General features: G+C 45.0%; 1 protein-coding gene and 1 long non-coding RNA gene across 11 annotated transcripts in view; one reads left to right on the plus strand and one right to left on the minus strand.

Moving 5' to 3' along the window:
* The window catches only part of UBR5 (ubiquitin protein ligase E3 component n-recognin 5), a 90,776-nt gene extending 82,424 nt beyond the window's left edge, over nt 1-8,352 (minus strand). For 7 of the 10 annotated variants that reach the window (XM_063327300.1, XM_063327301.1, XM_063327304.1 and 4 more), the window contains exon 1: nt 7,959-8,352. In XM_063327300.1, the coding sequence (XP_063183370.1) occupies nt 7,959-8,020 (62 nt within the window). In that variant the 5' untranslated portion in view covers nt 8,021-8,352. The remainder of the gene's footprint in view (nt 1-7,958) is intronic. The other 3 variants (XM_063327305.1, XM_063327306.1, XM_063327303.1) reach the window with 1 other exon arrangement.
* A 611-nt stretch (nt 8,353-8,963) lies between these two features.
* On the plus strand, nt 8,964-20,934 carry LOC134512176 (uncharacterized). Its single transcript, XR_010070059.1, has 4 exons — nt 8,964-11,210; nt 12,880-13,111; nt 16,580-18,215; nt 19,045-20,934. It is a non-coding gene; the product is annotated as an uncharacterized LOC134512176 (long non-coding RNA).
* Nucleotides 20,935-21,506: the final 572 nt, after the last annotated feature.

A 21,506-nucleotide genomic window follows, 5' to 3' on the forward strand; every position in this document is an offset into this window, starting at 1 on the left:
TAAAAGGTCAGACAACAATAACTCAGTTATATTACAAGGAAAAGCAATATAAAATTGATTAAAAGCCATAAATCCTTTTTAGAAGAACACTTCTTGATATTTATTAAAGAGAGGAAAAAAATGCAACTCTGATCATTTACAGGCTGAATGGAGAACAGCAAAACTTCATATCATAAATGAAAGAATAAACACAGAGACACATTTAAGAAAACTAAGTTTGCAAGATGAATGAGAAATTAAAATGATACCACACTTATTGAAGGAAGTCACAAACCCCAATGACTTCAAATGACAACAGAGTAAGGCCACAGCTCTCATTCAGCTGCATTCACATGGGTAAGTATTTATTTTCCAGTTAAGTTTTCGGTAAAAACACTGTATCACAAACATTTTCCCATATTAAATCAATGCCAGACTCCACATTGGAAACTATATAGTGAAGTTATAATTCTTAGTAGCATCTAGAGATCCCAGTCAAGACCCATCTCATTGTATTGGAACTACCTACATATATAATCTATCCCAAAGATGAAAAAGGTGAGAGTTTGAGGAAACCTAATGGAGAATAGAGAAAAAAGCATAATGAAAGACTGTAAGTAAATTTTAAAAATGCTGTTTTAACACTGGCTTGGCTTAAACTAATCAACTACTATTTCTATACAGTGTAAAAAAAGACATAAATTAGCACCCAGCTTAACTAGAGATGATGGCAAACATGCTGCAGAAAGTAATACCACCAAGCTCTGTGTACAGACCACAGAGTTTCTTTCTGGGCTACTTCCTAACAAACAGGCAAACTACAGCTGTATGGGTATAATCACCCTAGATTACTCAAGATATTGCCAGTTGTCCACAATACTGATTACTTTGGGTAAAACGCAAAAAAAAAACCAGGCAAACAAAAAACACACCACCTTGAATGTGGAGGGGGATGTGCTAAAGACAAATTTCATAAGATTATTGAAGTCTCCAACAGCCTTTGTGCTTTATCTGTTGAGTTACACTACCATTGTCACAAATTAAACTGATAGACATCACAGCTAGCAATAGGACAACAGCGACAGTGAGAAGTTCCAACACACTAATGTTCAAAATAGTGCTGATCATGTGAATGTTCAAAGTTTTTTATTCTGCATTCTTTAACAAAATGCCATAATGTAAAATTAAATTAGAAACATAAGGGACTAAAGCTACTTTGGGGCATCTTTTCTGATAAAAGGTAGTAACCAGTTTAATCAAGAAAAGCTGTCCAAAACAAAATTACAGTAAATACACATTTCATCTCCATTGTGGATATAAACAATTTTAGAAATTGCTAAGAGACATCTTATAGCATAACACCAACAGACCTGGGATTACAAAAACTAGCCAAGGAGACAAACCAGAAGATGCTACATTAAAGATCATTTTTATAACTGCAAGTGAAAAGCACAAGCAGTTTTGGGATATGGTTTTCTTCCGCATAAGTGGCTGTTGAGTTGATGCAGAGAAAGACAAAACAGCAGCTTTTACAGGGAACATCTTGCAGATTTAACTACCTACATTGCTGTTACTGTAATCACTACAATAAAAGCTACCTTGAAACCCCTTCTCCTGCTTTATGTAATTTTCAAATACATACTACCATTTATTTCATAAGTCATGAACAGTTAACCATGCCATAACTGTAAAAAGGCAGCTACAGCACACTGCAGAGCTTGCCTTGCTTAGGTACATCCTTGGTTGTTTTCCTCAAGCGTTAAGTAATTTTTCACCTAAGCATAATCCTGTACTGAACAGTCATATACTTAAACTTTAGATAGTTTAAGAAAAAGGTGTCATACCCTTTACAATTATCTTATAGTTCAATTAAAAATTTTTGACAAATGTTTTTTTACAGAAGTATCCTACATGGCAACTAGAACATTTAATAATTACATACTTGCTATACCAGAATTACCTTAAAAGTATGCTATTGATTACGTATTTTAACTTTTATCAAGAATTAGCACATAAACGTCATTGACTGATACCCTACTGTTCTCAGAATTAAAAAAAAGTTGTTTTCAGACAGCTCTGACTTGCATTGCCAACCTTAAAATATGGTTATTAATATGTTACTCCATTAATCTTACTTTATCTTTGGTCTAACATAAAATACACTGAAACCTCACACATAACTCGAGAAGGAAAAAAAGAGGAAATATTTGTGCCCCAATTACTATTTTACTACATTTCTTGTGACAGGTCACAACTACTCTCACAGCTCAGATCACATTCACAGTACAGTTTCACATTACAGTAGCCAAAATAAACTTGCTGCTTTCAAAATGGAAGGAACTCAACCCTGCTTCTCTGCTTTCTCTTCCCCGTTCTTCGCTCCCAACTCTCCCTCCTGCAGCACTTTTCAAAATCCCCTGTTTTACCCATCTACTCTGATGCTCACCCAACCAGGAGGTAAACCAGTTCAACTTCCTAATGCACAAACCTGTATTTAATTCACTTTACCAGGATTAACTTTACATCATTTTAACAAATTAAGTCAATTTACTGTAGGATCAGACACTTAAAGTTAGTGCAAGGTAAGAAGTGGGGAAAACAAACCTCCCTCCTTAAAAGAACAATTACTTTGACTTACAACATCTCAGGAAAGTTTCGGCAAGAACATTCACAGACAACTACACACATACTCTCTAAAAAGCAGTGTCTGCAGCACAGCAAACAATTGTAACCAGAAAAGGACCCTGGCGGAGTAAAGTCCAAAGAGACCTGGAGCCTGTGTATAAGTAACCTTTTATATTCAACCGGGTATGAAATGATGCTGAAGTGCAAGTTCTGATGCTTAACCTCCCAAATTATCATCCTTAAATAACAATACTGAAATAAGACCAAATCTGAACGCACTCCTTCTCAATGTATGAATCCTATAATGGTCTGTATAACCACAGTGGTGGTGCAAACCTTTTGATGCAACTAAAACATTTTATTTTTAAAAAAGTATTTCCAAATAGGAGTCTGATGATAATAATAATAATGCCATGATAGTCATGCCATTCTCGCAGTTTTCTAAAAGAAATCAATTTAAATTTTGTTATGCTTTCAAGAAATTAATCCTAAAAACAAAGTCAACACCTCTCCCGTTACTAAAGTCTCATCAAGCAACTGTAACTCAGGGAATTAAAGTACTACATCGGCAATGGCTTCCCTGTAATTAAACCATCTCTACCTGTTTGAGGCAGGCTAACTTCACTTTAGCTAAAGTAGATTAGGAAACAGTTTAAAGCGCACCAGAACAAACCACTTGAGCTAAAAGAAGTACCATATTATCTGCACACAACTTGCAGGTTTTCTATTTAAGAATAAGTCAGCCAATCCCTTCTCTCCCCCAGTTTGGAGCAGCAATGCAAATTACATACAGAAACAGCAGGGAAGTGCATGCTCGGGCTGCCCTCCGCTCCACAAGAGGACAGGTACTCTCTCAGCATGCCTGGGGACACAGAAGAGGGAGTTCAGGGACAAACAAACACTTGTATTACCAGGAGCTCGCTCTCCCTCTCGCTGCGTGCTCCAGTGGACATGTGGGGCCAGGACACCAGGTCCACATCACTGCTGGCTCCCTGCACAGAATCACACCGCACCCCACACCAGCTCCTTCCAGCAACATCTGCTTGGGATTTCTAATAGATTTGCTCATCAGTACATGCAAAGGGGGGGGGGGGGGGGCCAAGAAAATCTGCCAGAGTAGCAGCCCACATATCCACTCATCACTTGCCTATTACACTGAAATTATGTTTTCATGTACGTAAACTATGACATACACAGACACAGACTAAAAGGGTATGTTTTTGCTAGGTACTTTTTCCATGGAAATTTATTATCAGAGGGTATAAGCAATGCAGGTAATGTGAAGTATACTAGTTAACTTTTCAGTTCAGGCATGGCCTAACATAAGTAAGATCTGAATAACAGAGAAAGGCACTGAATGTATTATTAAGGAAAAACAAACTCACATAAGAATGAGATAATCCTTTCTTCCCCCAAAGCTGACTGTACATAAACACCAAAGCTTCAAATGAACTTTTCTTGGTCACATTACTTGTTTCAAAGAGCTTACTGCGAAAACTTATGACATACCACTTCTTAACGCTCACCTTAAATTCAGAATATTATTTAACCAAATTCATTACAACTCATCTTCAAGAGGAGAGAAAAAGCATATCAACATTGTGTCAATGAGCATTTCAAAAATGACATCTTACCCTATGCTAGAACTTAAGTGACTTAGATGACACGAATTTTCTTAGGTAAAAACAAAGGCAAAGACTTGAGGCGAATCCTGTCCCTGAAAGTTAGTTTACATATGGAAAGCCATTCATGTAAGGTGAGACTCCCCTTCCCATTCTACAGAGCACTAAGTGAACTGCTCCTGTGAGGTTTTCTAACAGCCAAGAAATGGTTATTTGTCATGGTAACACCCACTCCCTAACCCAACATAAAATTAAGAAATATACTATGAAAAATTTACTAAGATTGACTTGTCTATGAAATTTTGTGTCAAACTTCCTTCACAAAGCATAAAGTCTCCAACCCTGAAACGTACATGAAACAGGTGGATAACCAACAAAATATATCTAACATCCACTGCAACAGAAGCTGGGCATCTCTTTTTCAAAGATTAAAACCATTAATTATTTACATTCCAAATACTTTCTGGAGTTGTTTCTCAAACTGCAGGCCATAGCCAATTTTTCTGCCATTCAACTTTGCATATTCACAAATTGCTTGGGGGAAAAATTCCAAGTTACCTATCTTCCTAAATAAACTTAGCAGAAAAAACTTAATTACCTTAGATCATCCTAAACAAAAGTTTAGCCTACTGCCCATTTCAAAAAACAAATCCTAACACAACTGCAAAAGTAAATATAACTTTGTCCTCTACAAGCTTTCTTCAGTGCAACTAGCTTCCAGACACCTAAGTGAATGCCACAAACAAGCCAACACTGCTTCAACTTATTTGAGACAGGCCTAATAACTACCATCAAGGTACAACATTAACTAGTGTTTTCAAAAAGACTAGTTAAGAAGTACTTTCAGATGATGTGAGCTCAGGAGTGCTCCGGAGTCTTCCCAATTACTTGCGGTTCTACAGTTACTTTTTCCTTTTTTCTTCAAAGTGTTTTACCATTCTCCAAGTTGCTGCATGAATAAGAGGGATAACATATTACATAGAAAATCTAATAAAAACTGTAAAACGGAGTAACACAAACTGCACCAAATCAAACTGAAAAAAAAAATACTTCCTCACATTTTGGAGGCTGCTTAAGAGCAGAGCGATACTTCAGGAGAAGGATGTTTTCCAAACACACTTCACCCCCTTCACATATCTACACTGATTATTAAGCATAATCTATCAAATACTTTATTATAAAAATTCAAAACTGTCATGTATCCTGAACACACAGGGATTGCACTGATAAATCCCTTGTGGTTTAAAATGTGATTATTCTTTAGATGCAGAACACAGATCCAATATTAAAAGCAACACAATTGATCATGTTCTATATACACTACAAGTGAAAGCATACAATGCAGAATTATGGTCCCCAAATCAGATTTCGAGAAGCAATTATCATTCATAATGCAGACAGAAAAAAACCTAACCTGTGCTACTGACCACTGTCTGCAGCACAGGCTCAAAAAAGCCTACAAACTGTGAGAGGGGAAAGAAACATCATAGATATATGAAATGTTCCAAGATCCTAACTTCTATGCACATGTATATGAGAATTTATTAAGCTATCTAGATCCTGATCTATATTGACAGAGTAGTAATAAGCAGCAATGCTACTGATAAAATTGAACTGGCATTTCCAGCACATATGCGTGTGTGCCTCAACCCTATTTATGAATCATTCTGATTTCACTGCATTACAAGTTCTGATACACAGCTACCGCACTCCTAGTAAAATTATGTTTATGAAGTGGAAATTTACAACTTGCAGTTCAGATCAAGGAGCCACTTGATTTTTCAGAATAAGTCACTACTTAATAGCACTTCTGCAGCTTTCTCCATATATTAATTACCACAGATTATGAAGCTTCCTGTATCAAATAGAAGTTGGAAGAGCTGCTGGTGTGGTAAGAAGGGGGAAGAAAAAAAAAAAAAAGAAAAATTAGGAAGCATTATGAAGACTGGAGTGGCAGCATATTTAACATCAATAAGTCGACAAAACAGGTGACATTAAAGAAAAAACAGATGAGCTCTCTTGCTCCAAGCAAAGTGTGATAATTACATGATAAATGTTTTCTAAGGGCCTATCAACATTAAAAAATAAAAAAAAAAAAGAAAAACCACTAGGGTGCTTTCAAGTTCAAAGTCCTAGATCTTACCCTAAATCAAAACAGTGCAATGAAGAACTGGAAGAACTCCTAGTACAGCATCACCTCTCAGAGCCTGTCACTCTAAAGGAAGAAAATGTATGCCAAATTTGAATATATTACTGGGTAGAAAGCAAATCAATCCCATAGGAATGGGTAGGCCTCCTAGGAAACAGGATCTTGTAAAATGTATTATAAGGAAAAAAAAATACACACTAAGACACTGCAGGTTTCAGACCTATTTTATCCTTAGAAGTTTATTTTCCCTGTTTAATGGCAGGGATAATGCTGTTTGGCAGAAATTTTATCTTTACAATGACCTATTTTCCTCACCATAAGCCCTCGAACCTCAGCGGTGTTTTAACCGAGGCATCTCAGCAAAGACTGGACTAGGAAAAGTGACCTAGCTACAAACAACCAACAGTGGAAGTGAGCTGGACCCCAACCTACTCTGAAACCTGGTAAGATCAAAACCAGGAAAATACAAACAAAAGCCTTGAAGATTTATACATACTTAGACACTACCTACAAAAATTTAGTAATATTTACGTATAATGTAAAAAAATATACTGTTTTATATCCAGTGATGATTAAAGATCTCACCTTAATTCACATATAAATTTATAAGAAATCTGAGATAAAAAGTTACACCTTTCTTAAGAATTTCTATATAAGAGAGCACAAGTAAAATTTACAAGCTATAACACATACCATTAGTAATCACTAGAGAAGAAACATTTGACAGCCACGCAGCATGCTGTCAAATACACACCAAGCAGCAAAGAAAATCGGTTCACGGGTTTATTTTCTCCCCAGCATTCCAGTTTTCCTCTCCAGCCCGCAATTTCTCTCCCCCAATCCGACATAAAGTTAGCCATGAGGTTTACAAGCCACTGCGCTTCTGTTCTAGCTGTCAATCCCATCCCAGGAGAGCCGCACACAATCAGGAATGTGGAGATGGGGCCTTCTTTTTCTTATTTACGAAAACCAACCGTAGGTAGGAAGGGGAAGGCAGAACACACTGGCGGTACGTGCGCGCTGCACACCCCTGCCGTGCCTCTTCTTTATCTTCGCCCCCACCGTTCCCTCACACACACCGCGATCCCCCACACGTATTGTCTGCCTCGATCCATCGCCGATTAATATGCACACGTTCTCGCTCCTCCTCGTCCTCGGCCGGGGATCCCCGGGAACCCACTTCCCTGGCCGGACGCCGGACTCTCCCACCAAACCGGAGTCCCCGCCGGGGCGGCCATGGGGCTCCGGGCCCGCCGCGAAGGTCACGGCCCCCCCACCCACCCCCGCTCCCTCGGGGGGCAAAGTTGACGGCGGCGGCCGCCCAGGGAGGCCGGGTGCGTGCGGCGGGGCCCGCACCGCTCCAGGGGGGAAAGCGGCGGGGCCCTGCGGCTCGGCGGGACGGGACGGCGTGGGGGGGGGAGGGGGGGATGTCGATATGTCCCCCACCGCCGGCGCTGCCCGCTCCCCCGGGGCGCCCCCGCCGCTCCGGCCGGCCGCCGCCGGCCCCTCCCCTCACCCGCGGGGGGCTGAGCCCCGCCATCGGCCCCTCCCCTCCGCCCCCCGCCGCACGGCCTGCCCCTCACCGGTCATTGAGCTGGTCCTCGGTGCCCGGCAGCGGGTGCACCACGAAGTGGATCGAGGTCATGTTCGGCGCCGCCGCCGCTGCCCCCCCCGCCGGAGGGAGGCGGGCGGGCGGGGGCCGGGCACACAATGGGGGCGGAGGGGGGGGGCGGGGGGGGGCGGCGGGGGAGGGGGCGCTCGGCCTCCGTCCCTCCCCCGGTGCCGCTGAGGGGCCGCCGGCGGAGTCCTGGGCTCACCCGCCGCGGCGCGGGGGGCGCGGGGAAGAAGGAGCCGGCCGCAACGGCGCCGGGAGGAGGCTCGGCCCGCACCGCACTCACACACGCGCCGCCATCTTAACTTCCAGCGGGCCCGTCTCCCTCCCTCCGTGCGCCGCGCCGGGGAGGGCGGGGCGGCGGCGCGCGGCCGCCGTGTAAGCCTCGCGCTGACTGGCGCGCGCGCCGGCGCGCGGCGCCCCGGCACTAAGCGCGCCGCCGATTGGCCGGGGGAGGACTGGCGGAGCGCGGTGACGTCATGCGCGGAGGAACGTAATAGGCCACGTGCCCCTTGCTCCCCTCCCTCCTTCTCCTGCGAGCGGCTCCCCGGCGGGCGGGGCGGCGCGCGCGCGCGGGTTTCCCTGAGGCGCCGGGTCTCGGCGGGCGGCGCCGCTTCGCCGTGGCCGATGGGGAGGGACTGGGGCGGCCCAACGGCGGCTCTCCCCAGCCCTGGGGCGGCCCACTCGGCGGCGGCGCCGGGAGCGGTCTCCGGGCAGAGGCCGCCGCGCCCCGGCCGGCCGTCTCCGCTGCACTGCGGCCTTGTAGCGCGTTGAAGGCCTTCCCAGGGCTCGCTGGGGCGGCGCGGGTCGAGGCGTTCCCCGAGCGGGGTGTGTCGTGGGTCGCTGACCACCGCGGAGGGGAAGGGAGGGCTGTGACCGGCCCCTCGGCCGGGACCGGCGCGGGTGCGGCCTGCTGGAGTGGTTCTGGGGGTGGGAGTAGGGGAGCGGCAGGGGAAGACCGTGTCTGTCTCCGAGGGGGGGTCCCAGGTTGGGAGGAGAGGCGAGGAGGAGGGAAGGAGCGATAGGGCTTCGCCGCCCCGGGGCGCTGGTGGCCGCAGGTGGGCTTCAAACTCAGTGCCCTTCATCACCTGCTTTCCGAGGCCGGATGGTTGCTTTGTAATTCCTAGGTATTTGTAACTTCTTCCCTCTAACAGCCTGAACTATCCACCCTTTTTTTTTTTTCATGGAGATTGGTGGTACGTCAGCATAAAAAGTTACCTCTCAAGCCGGTGAAGCACTCGATACCACTCTGGCTGTGCACCCTCCCCCTGGACAGAGTTTAACTGTACTGTTCCAAGAGAGCATACCTTGCAAATAGAGCCGGTTTTAACAAATTAACATCTCAATTTGCTGAAAGTTGAGTAATAAAGTCAGTAAAACAACCATTTGTTTCTATAGAAACTAACATCCTGGCTGAGATTGTACCAAACTTTGATTTTCATTTTTTTTTACTGGAATTTGCTCCTTTTGCAGCCTCCTCATTTTCAGGAAATCAGAAATTTAGAAAACCGGCTTGGAAATTTTTAGCATGTGAGGCATGCTGTCAATCACATAATAATGGTACAAAAAAAAATAATTCTATAACTTAGTTCAGTCAGTTATAACTTATTTCTGAGGCTGTGTAATCATAAACCCTGGAAATCTCAGTTTGTTCGTCCACTATCAAATCTAAGGAATTTTGCAACTTCCCATCTGCCATTCCCATTTCTTTCCTGGCTCTTCCTCCTGTACAGCCAAAAGGAGCTAATCCAAGAGTCAGCTGATGTAACTGCCGCAGCCCAAAGATTTAGAGAGTTTGTGTAGTTGTTTGGTTTTTTTTTAAATACAGCTATCATTAACATGAGGAAATGTGGTAAAGAGAAGAAATACTCAGTTGATGTGGTCCGGGTTTCTTATTCTTAGATACTGTTTCCCCGTATGTTCTGTTCTCAAGTGACAGTGAAATTCAAATGGATTTAAAAATACAAATAAGTAATTTAGCTTGTCCTAGAAGGAAAATCCTAATGGGTTTCTGGAAGTACCAAAGGCAAGGAATAGGACTCATTCTGTTTGGTAGAGACAGTAAGATTACAGTAGCTGTACTTGTGAAAATGGGTAGAGCCATATTTTACCTTTTTTTTTCCTGTTAGGACAGAGCTAAAAGTTTGTTGTATTATTTAGTGCTGCCTTTGATTGTACCAAAGTTTGTTAGTTTTATTATGCTTTTTCTTTCTTGAACATCAGTCTTTATGCTTTCCCTGAAAACATGTATGTTATTTATTGCAGTGAGAGATTCTTCTAAGGTATCTTGACCTCAGTCATTTTATCATAATCACTTGCATGTTTTAATAATCAACTGCATCTCAATTTGATTATTTTTTTTCCAGACAAAAAAAAATGAATATTTGCCTTTCACAGTCTTTTCCATTGAGTAGGAAGATGGGGCACATGAACTCCTGCAGTGGGTCTTGTTGCGTCCTTGGGAATACTTTCAGGAGTTTTTGGTAGGGTTTGGGAAGCGCCATATATATTTGTGTTTGCTCTTGGGATCAAGATCTAGTTGTCCAAAGCATTTACATTTCCAAATAACACAACTTGCTCAGTGGAGTTCTCTCAGGGGCCAGGCATAAGGAAGAGATTTCCATTACTCTCTTCCTTCCACCCTTCACACGCAAGCTTTAAAAGTTAATGGCTTATGGAAACCTATTAGATAAAAGACAGGAAAAGAGCTGGAAAAGCCCAAGGGGGACATGCGTCTGTTAGGGCTCAGCAGTCTGCTGCTGGCATTTCCAAGTAAGCCTTTTCTGTAGCTTTATTTACATTATGACTGAACCCCAGTTTTAGCCATTGCCTATGGCTGTGCCAATGCAAACACTCAGCATAAGCAAAAATGAAAAAGAAAAATTAAAATTGATTCCACTGGAACTTGTGCTTGGAGCCAGAATAAACTGGAGTAGTGCAAATGTCAGCTTTTGTTCACACTAGGAGTTTATACTGCTGTCTAAAATGGCAACTAATCCTAGAAGCGTAGATGAGAGGACACAAAACCAAGTGTTCAGCTGACGATGTTGTTATTCTGACAGGAGTTCGTAACACGGTGGAAGTTCCAGTGCGCTGTCAGAAGTGCCCATACTTCTCTAACAAGGATGCATCTTACTGGTTGACTGTTGAAGTACCAGTGAGTGGTAAGGCATTGAATGCCTGTCTTGTCCACCGATGCATTTCTTAGAAGATAATCATGCAGGTAACTGGGTTTGATGGTCCTTTAATTATCTGAAATTGCTCCAAATAGAATTGCTTTCTGATAGTAGAACCGCTTATTCTTGCAACTTCTCTTCTTTAAGAACTTCAAAATAAAAGGCTTTTTCTCAAGTCCTCTGGATTGTCTAAGTCAGTTGGATGACAACATCCGATACTGAAACGGTATTTAAAAATTCGTATTTACCAAGGGATTAAAACAATCAAGAACTAAACTAGATTTTCTTTCTTTACAAAATGTATCTTTAAGACAGGCCTTCTGTCTTGGCCTAAGAAATCTCGTTCCCTGTGTTGCACAACTCCTTGGTGTATAGATGGTGCTATTTTGGGGCATACTGATAAAGCAGCAGCTTCCTTATGAAGGTGCAGCTATAAATACACCAACACCCAACCAGCAGAACGAGTTCCTTGCTCCTGTACTTGTCTGTGCGAGAGTTTTTGCCAGCTTGGGAATAACATATAAAATAACTGCTGTGGGATCTTTGCTGTCATGTCTAAAACTGAGTTTTGATAAGAGTCAGCATTTCCTGAAGTTTTCGGACTGGTAGAAGTTCATGGGTTGGAAGGGACCTCTGGAGGTCATCTCATCCAGCTTCCTGCTCCACAAATGTCCAGTACCAGTAGATCCAGTAGAATAATGTGTGCTGGGACAGACTTATTTGCGACCTCTTGCTGAACTCACTCAGCAGCTGCCGATCTGGGGGTTTGCAGAGAAGTCTACTAGTCCTCGAGGGAGGGGACCTGCTGGAGATGGGAGGACTAAGGTGGGAGGACTGTGAGGGACTTTGCTGTGTGAACAGTGCAAGCAGATGCCAGCAGGTGTAGCACGAGCAGTGGTGCCTGCAGCTGATGGGGCGAGCTGGGGTCGGGGAAGGAGGCCCTGAGCCGAAGAAGAAGCAGCTTCAGGCAGCTGAGGAGAGCCCCCGTTCGCGCTTTCCAGGCTGTTAACTCCAGATGTCAACAGAGATGACATCAGGCTGGCAGCATAAGATTGTATTTCGCTGTGGAAGAAATGAGGCCAGCATTCCTGGAAATGTCAACAAGAATGCTGCGCAGAAAACTGCCAGCTTCTAGATTATTCCCAAGGCCGAGCAGAAGTCCCTGTGGTGAGCCACAAAGACAGACATTTTGTTTCCTGCACCTCCTGCCACAGGCTGGAGCAAAGCGGGCCCCTTGCTGCCTCTTGCTCTCCCTCTGTCTAGGTGCAGCATGAGAGTAGTTTATGTGGGGCTGGGGATATCCGTGTGTTTTGCAACACAAGCACCTGCGTAGTTTGCAAGTGAACGCTAGAAATCGCGCAATTCCAGTCCAGGCAGGAGGACTGTGCTGCCAGCCATTTGCTTTCTGCTGTCCTGTGACACGTTTGGTTACGTTCACGTCCCAGGTTGTCATAGCCTGATTTTTCTTAATACATTGCTTATTTCTGACAGCTGAAACTTCATCTTGATGCCAGGTATTAAGTGTTTATAATCTCTTATTTTCTAACTGGTACCTGGCTGTGAAATGAAGAGGTTGCTATAATAGAAAAATCATTTGTCGCGTGCACAAAGTGATGCTGCTCTTTAAGAAGTATTATTTAAGGCCACAGAAGAGCAGGTAGCTTAGTAAAGTTTGGAACTGATGAAAACTTCTTTCCCATGTTTTTTTTCTTACAGTGCGTTCTTCAGTGTCTTAATAGTGCACACACAGTTTCTCTCTGCCCTGTGTATTCTCCAGTGACTGAAAAAGGTTAAGCTCTGCTGGGGTCTTCCCCTCAGCTGCGGTACTAACCAGTTCTCCTGCCCCCTCTGTGATGTTTGGGTCAATTAAGCTAACAAAGACCTCCGAGACCAGAACCTCGTGTCAGAATTTGGCCAAAAGAGACTCAGATGTTCAGAAATCAATATGGTGAGCTAGACGCTTTGACAGACAGCTTGCTGATATAACACTTGCTACCGCACATGGACTGAAATAAATGTTTAAAATCAGGCAATACTGCAGGTGCCTGATCTTTCCTTTTTCTTGTCTGAGCTGCTCAGCATTTCCTCTCCTGGGCTCTGCAGTGAAGGACTCCCAGGCTAAATATTATCATTCTGCATCTGTTTCTCCTTTCTTTCATATACAGTCAGGGTTACTTTCTTCTCTTTAGGGAAGTTGGCATGGTATGTCTGGGGTTGAGGTGAGGTCTCTGCCAAGTACGCCATGGAGTTTGTAGATCCACCAGTATCTGTCAGACTGAGATTTTGTTTTGGCAGATCTCTCACTTGACATTGCTCCTCACCCTTGGTGTAGCCCCTTACTTGCATCCTTCTCTCACGGCTCCCACAGAGACACTTCTGAACACCTCTTCCTTCTGACTAGGCATCCAGGACATCTCATCTTGTCCAGGCCCAACCACAAATTTTCTGTGATGGGTTTTGCATGCGTAGACTAGACCTGTCTGCTGACAAGCGCAGCTGAGCATGGCAAGAGGAGCTCACCAGGCACGTCAGGCGCTGTGCAGGAGCTGAATGTCCTGGGAACAGAGGCTGTGGACAGCCACCTTGTGTGGCTGTCCCTGGAGGGTGGTGTGGGCAGACCTCACGTGCACAGTGTATGTGGTGGATGTATCTCTGAGGCTTTGTGTCAGCTGTGTCGCCTGGACAGGTGTTCCTTTGCAGGCAGCTGAAAAGCACTGTTGTGCTTGTTTACATCAGAGCGGCTTCCTGGAAGCTCCTGGTAAGGAAAGACAGAATTTGTTTGAACTTGAGCAACCTAAAAGGTGGGCACATGGCAGGTTTTCTGGGTTCCCTCTGGAATTCCTTCTCCTGCTCATAGTCTGCAGGTTTCCAAGGGACTCCGTATGATTAACCGTGACAAAATAGGTGTTTTATTTCCTTGTTAGTTCCATTTGATTGTGTTAGTTACTCTTGCCTTAACCATATTTACCATCAAAAGCAGCAGTTCGGAAAAAAAGTTGCCTTTATAAATTGTGAGGGTGAACTGCAGTCACAGCAATAATTGTGTATGGCCCTTGATTAACGTACTACCTTCCGAAGTCATTGCGGAGTAAATTTGTTTCTGGCAGGCAAAGGAATGGAGATCTTCCAGGGCAAAAGCAAGTGAATTATTCCATGGACTCCAATGGGGCCAGGATTTACCTTTCTGTGTAGCAGCCTACTTTTTCGCCGCTGTTCCTCTGCTGCCAAATGGCCACCTGTCATGAAGAGCTATTTATAATATGGAAAGAAATAGCAGATAGTTCTTGCATTTGGTTTTAATTCCACTTGAAAAATCATTAAAATTTTTAAAAATTCAAGATGAGTCAACTGTAGCATAAAGCAGGGGGTGATGAGTGCCCAGGCATCCTCAGTGCTGTGTTCTGAGGGGCTTTGTGTTGGTCAGCTGTAGGTGCGCCTCATGGACTGAACGTCCACAGCTTCCCCAGAGATTGTGCTGCACTTTGGGAGTGCAGGTTTCCATCTGGTTTCACCCCAAAGGAGGCCAAGTTGTGTGCTCTCGGGCTGCTCCGCAACGTGAACCGGAGGAGGGTGGTGAGAAAGATATGAGTTTCGAGCCCAGACTGCTGATTTGAACGATAACACAGGCACACAGAGAGAAAACTGAGCTGCTCCTGAAGCAGCTCCGGAGCAGCCTCTGTTTACAGCTGGCATTTTAAGCAAACCAGAAGCTGTGTCATTTGAGAAGCGATAAACAGTGGCTGCTCAGGAGAAATTTGGCCTGTGCAGAATGAGTGTACACAGAGGCTGCAAATTCGCCATCCTTTCTGAAATAGCTCTTCCACGTTTCAGCAGCCAGAGGCTCCCGTGACAGGCGTGCCAGCATGGTTTCAAACGCAGCGCTCCAGGAGTGACAACATTTTCATCTCTTGGACCACCCCATTCCCTTTAAATGACAGGCTTTGCTTTCAGGAAAGATCTCACCATTCTGCTAAAAATCTTGTGAGCTTTTTTCTTGTTTGTTTTTTTCCCCCCTTAAATCACTAAGGACATTTATATAAAACAGGACGGCTGTTTTTAAACCATTCCTCCATGTGCCTGTAGCATGTTCCCAAGCTGAGAACATAATTGCAGTGGGTCATCACAACTGGTCATGGAAGGGGTTGAATGTCAAAAAAAAAAAGATGTTGACTTCATGTGAAGAGAGGCAGCTCTAACAGATGAAATAATGTTTTAGGTTTTTTATGGTCATTGAGCTTCAATGATGAAAGGGAGGAAAAAAAATGTGCAGCGGGGGCAGTGGTCAATAGGAGATCCAATACATGGAGATCTTTGTTGGGAACTGCTTCGGCAGTTAGCGTTTAGCTTCAGTGAAACCAATGGAGAAAAGAAAATCTGAATAGTCTGGAAGGGTTTTTTTCCACTGAGGTGTAAGAGGAAAGGGACACAGTTAACTGATGGATGAACATCTTATTGTGAGTAACAGCAATTGCAACACTTGTCTGTTGTATGCGCCTGCGTGTGTGTTGGTCCATACCTATATAGATAGGTAGATAACGTGAATCTGCAGGCAGGTTTGCAAATACCAAATTACTTGCTACTAACTGAACATACAGGTCGTTTCACTTGCAATAAACGTTGCCTACTGCTATAAACCGGGGTGAGCTGGGCTGTTTGTTAATTTATCAGGCTTTAATTGTTTGGGCTGAAGTGTTTAATACTGCATGTCTGCCTTTGTCTAATTTTTAACAGAAGTGTCAAGTAAAAGGTTTATCTATTGCAAAAGGCAAAGATACAAAAAGATGGCCCTAAATCATCTTTGAAATGTTTTATTGAAAACTGTGATGCCACAGGAGTCTGAAGGAGGGCAATCAGTGTATTATCACTTGCAGGAAACTTCAAAGTTCACCCGACTTTGGGTTATGAGCACTGGGCAAAAGAAAAAACTGAACTAAACATGCCAGGCAGAAACTTGTTAGCATTTGGCAGATCTGTTCGCTCAGGATTATGGACTTTTCCCCATACAGCTTGTACAAGCTACCTAGACCCAGCTAGATGTGCCTAAAGTTGTCCCCGACGTGCCTTCCAGCTGGCAGGGGAGGAGGCGGCCACCCCTCCTGCCCCTTGGCTGCTCCTCTGGGCAAGGCGCCTGCCCGGCACGCTGCCGGGGGGAGCTGGCTTCCGTGGGAAATGTCTTCTGGTGTCACCTAGCTTTTGGGACTGCAAAGTCATGCGCACACATGCATTGTTCTGGGATGTCCCATTTAGAAATGCTGTAAATGTTTAATGCAGCAATTATGGGCCTTTGCCTGAGGAACGTACGGAAGTTTATAGCATGTGAGGCACTGGGGTGGGAGTTCAGGTAGGCTTCAGTCATAACAACAGGTGAGTTTACTGTAAAATGTATATCTTATCCGTTTGGCTTTCTATTTCCTAGGATTTATTCTGCTGCTCTCATAAACTATGATTTAAAACACGCTGAAGCGCCAGTTCAGCTTAATAGCCCCTTCTCCTGTACGTCACTGCAAGTAGAAGGCACTGTGCTTTGTATCTGTCTTCCAAGATGAGGGAGAGAAGAGCTGAGAGATACGGGGCTCAGACCGCAAAGACCAACTCACAGGCTGTCAACTGAACTTGGGGTGGGAACCAGATCCAGACAACAGATCCCTGAATTTAGGTGTCTAATCTCCCACTCCGGTCAGCGGAGACTTCGTCACAACAGTCAATGGAGCTGGGAGTGTGAGTCAGCTGACGAAACGCCGGTATCCGTCCTCTGGTGAGCTGAATCCCTCATGGCAGTGGGAGGTGGGACACTGAGCTCATACTGATGTGTCAACACCTCTGGGTACACATCTGCAGCCTGGAGGTAAGCCCAGCCCCGACAAGGATGTACTGATGACAGGGATTCAGTCTCCGGCTGCTGGCATTGTTTCTCCAGCTTAACGAGAGGGGCTGGACACCCCTCGCAAAGGCTGGAGCTGCTGAGCCCTCCGGATGCTCTGAGCGTGTCGGCCAGCTTCAGCCCCTCTGTGTGGGGCGGATGAGGACAGACTTTATACAGGGTAGGCAAAATGGCACCAGGGAAGAACACCCAAGGCTCTGCAATAAAGAAACAACATCGCTCTGTTAAAATTATTTTTACAACCTCAATTGACGAGTTCAGACAAATAGACTTAACGGAGCCTTTGTAGTATATGAAACGTTAATATCTACCACTTATTTTTGAAGCTACATTTTAGATTTTATTTTCAAGACAAAAGAGTCATTTAAAATTATGCAAATGAGCTGCCAAACGGCAGGCATTATGCAGATTTGTGGAGGCAGGCAGCAGAGTGTTAACCCTCGGTGCTGCGGCTTGCTGCGGAGGGAGGGCTGCCACAGCAGCACCCTGTGAATTCGTTTCAGCCCTTGCGCTCTCTAATTACAACACTCCTGTGGCAGGGCCTGGGGTGTGAGGCTAACCTAAAGTGGGTTTAGGTTGATGGAGGAGGTGTATTTGCCGCGATGTTCACCTCGCAGTCCTGCCTGGCACAAGCTGTACCCGAATCCAGCCTGGGCGTCTCGGAAAAGACAAGCGTTGTGGCTGTCAGCTGCTGTTTCATACAAGTTGTTTCCAGACTATTTGAAGTGACTGTCATGGGAGAAATATTAAATTGCTTTTCAAATGTCAGCAGTGCAGTAACACTTTAAAAACAATTGACACTGTCAGCTAGAAGTCATCCTAGCTCACTGGGCTGGCTGGTGTACACAAGATACGGTAGCAGCCTTGAGTTTCAGGGGAGGAAGACTATTAAAAGACCTACATGTTGTGCTAATTTGTGGGTTCAAGAGCTCATTATGCCACCCAGCTATAAAGGTGGTGGGAATACCTCTCAGCCAGGAACAGATGGGTTTTGATAGAAATCCAAGGCCTGGTCTGCTCTGGAAGTTTGCCCTGATCTCTGCAACCGATGCCAACAGCTGACATAGCCGCATTGGTGCAAACGCTAGTGCTGAGCAAGAAGTCCAATGGTTTATAGCAGCAAAGTATGGCAAATGGCAGGAGCTGGCAAGTCCCCAGCACGCACAAGGGGGTAAGTGCAGTTGATCTCTGGTGGAGGTTAAAACCTGATGCTGGGTTGAAATAGTCGTGGTGGCAGCCAAGCCTGGGGAGGAAGGCAGAGTCACGTAGGGTGGTTGTGGAAGGGCTGGGTTTGTGCCTCAGCCGTGCCCAGGTGGGATGCCAAGCCCCGTGAATATGGGGTTTGTTCAGCATCTGGCAGGGACGGATCCTGCTGAGGGCAGGAAGGAGCCTGGCTGAGTGTGGGGGGACTTGATGCCACATTTCCTCTTGCACTTCAGTTGCTCATGGCTCTCTCTGAGAGAGCTCACAGAGCAACACAGGTGCCAAGGAAAACACCGAGGCACTTGGCATTTGCTTTCCAGTTGCTAAATGGAGGGGGGGGATAATTTTTTCCCCTCTGCTATCTTTGAACAAATAGGTATTTGTGTAGTGAATGACTTCAGTAACAAGTAATGTTTCAGTGCTGCTCTGGGAGATGGGGATAATCTGAGTTTCTCTCCTGCATCCCCAAACTCTTTCAAGTTTGCTCCAAGCACCAGATTGCTCTCTCGCTTCCTTCCTAGTTAAGGGTGTCATTTCAAGCTGACTGTCTGAGCCAATACAAAATACTGAATAAACACTTCAACGTCTTCAAACCTGGATGCTATCAGTGAATTTACAGACTTAAAACCTATGGCCAATTTTAAACTGGATACACATGCATGCGCACGAAGGTTAGCTCGGTTTAGCTACTTTGGTTTTGCTTATTTTTAAGAGTGTTTTTGGCTCAAAAATGTGTTGTCTCTCAGGTATTTGGAAAGAGTTGTCCAAAGCACATGATCAACATCTGTTGATTTCAGGTATGCCAACGGAGCTCAGCAAGAGTGTAATAGATGCAGAGATCAGAGAAAACATTGGCCCTGTGTATTATATTTTTTTAAAGACGGATTTGGAGTTTTCCTACTGCTCAGCAATTTCAGCGATGGACTGGTGATCTGGTTAGTAAAAAACAATATAATGCAAGAAACCCACCTACATTGGTTTAGGTTTTTGTTGGTTTTGGAAGGCATAGTTGAAAAGGATATAAATCAGACACTGCTGCTGTACTGCGCTTGCCTTGCCAGCTTAAAAGAACTAAACTAGTTTAAATAGACAGAAATACTGTTTTGTGCTGGCCCACATCTCAAAACAAATCTGAGCACAAAGACGGTGGAAGGAAGTTGCTAGGAAACCTCACAGTGCGCTGGAGAAGTTTTGCAGCGCAGGCACCTGTAAGAGTCGTCACCACCTGCCAGCCTGGGCATTTCCCAAAAACCGCCGTGCAAAATTGTAGCGCACAATTCATTTCCGGAAACGAAACATCAGGAAATGCCTCACAGCCCATTTTAAATCAGTGCAGCTTCAGGGGACTGCAAGCCGTTCCCAGAACCATCCCGGAAGATTCGACACGAGGGTCCTGCCTGCACTAGTGCTGAAGCCCTGCCTTCTGTGTTCAGGGAAGGTCTGACCAGGCTGCTTTGTTAGCACATGTCTGCACTCGTCTTAATTAGGTTCTTAGGAAAGATCCTTCCTTCCCTGGGCTCCAACCTTGCCCATGCTGAGATTTCAACAAGGTAACCTGAATGAAGCCAGACTAACCCTCTGGAAGCAGGGCCACCCACTCTCATCTCTTTTGCACTTAGTGTCCGGGTGGGCTTTGCCAGCAGAGATTTCCTGCGGACGTGCTGCCACTTCAGGTGGTGTTTCTGCATGGGGATGCTCCAGAAAGCTGAGGTCAATCAACTGAAAGAGTTGCAGGTCCACAGTGTCAACATGCACATGGTAAAGACCCCATTTCTCTACCAAATAGCCATAATTGTTATATCTTCATCCTCTTAACATTTGGTTTCTTTCCTATGGCTACTTCATAGCTGAACACGGCTGTTTCTAGAAGGAAACTGGTAGCTGAACAATTAGGCAGTCATCAAGGACATATTTTTTCATTTGTCATGAAGTCACCTGTCAGTCCAGCTCGTGACTGGGTTGAGACAGGCAAAGACATCAGGTGTAGCTAGGGTTGCTTGTCTGTGCACTTCCTTGGTAGCTTTTTCCAAAAATGGGTGATGTGAGGCTCAGCGGTGGAGTGATGGCTGCCATGGGCATGATGAGCAGAGCAAGCTGGCCATGGTTTAAGAGTCTCCATGAAATTCCCTATGTGTGGGAACCCCCAGATGGTGCAGCACCAGCAAATTCCTGCCTGCCACCACCCTTCCTCGCTGTGTCTAAATGCCTGCCCAGAGCATTCCCCACTCCTCCCTGCCCACCTATCAAGATGGCCCATCATGGCTAAAAGCCATTAGCACGCAGAAGATGGACCCTGGGATCTCCACTCCTTCGAAGATATGCAATACATTAGGAGAAACCAGGAATACGTGTTAAACCTGAGAAAGCTCCTTTGAAGAAAGATTCATTTTAAAACAAGGATTCATTACACGGCAAGGGAGGCACTCTGGAGAAGATGTGACGCTGATATGCGATGCTGATATGTGAAGTGTGGCTGTTACAGGATTTTCCATTCTGCTTTATCTAGTCCCTTGACACATTAAAAAAAGGAAAGATCCAGATCTTCAGTTTAACTTGACAAAAGCTCTTAGGAAATCCTTTTTTACACAACATATAATCAACATATGGAACCAGCCCTGGATATTCCTGACAGGTTTAGACTCGCTCCTCACTCGATGGTCTAGCAGTGTTCGTTAGCTGTGTCCCCATGTGATGCTGTGGGAGGAAGGGCTCCAAGACATTCTGTAATGGCAGAAACTCAGCTGTTAATTTAAATAAAAGCATTTTCTCCCAATACAATTTCTGGAACCGGAAAACTTTGCAAGAGGTATAGCAACACTTGGAGCTTTCCTGGTTCAGAGCAGGTTTTCTGCATTTCAAAAAGGATTACATACACGCACAGAAAGTGTTGCCAGTGGTGTTAGCTGAAGTAAGGTTACATCCAAAGTCTCTCGGTTCCCACACTTCGGGACTCGGAAAGCAGCCCCCATTTCACCTGCTTGCACAGCATGGATGCCCACACCTGAGCTGGTTCCCTGCACCTTCTTTACAGCCAGTGGGGGGAAACGGGGACCTGATGGACTCAGGTGCACAGCTGCTGGTGGGATTAACGGTGTGCTAGGAGCACCTCTCTCCTCCACTGTCTGCAGAGGACATTGAGAGGGGAGAAGATGTGTTTGCTGTAGAGGTTCGAAGTAAGTGAACCCTGTCAAGGGGCCTGCTGACTGCAGCCGGGGAGCCGTCTGCCTGTCCCTGCTCCAAAGGTGCTGGGTGACTTGCA

This window comes from Chroicocephalus ridibundus, chromosome 2, assembly GCF_963924245.1.
Source record: "Chroicocephalus ridibundus chromosome 2, bChrRid1.1, whole genome shotgun sequence".
Taxonomy (NCBI): Eukaryota; Metazoa; Chordata; class Aves; order Charadriiformes; family Laridae; genus Chroicocephalus; species Chroicocephalus ridibundus.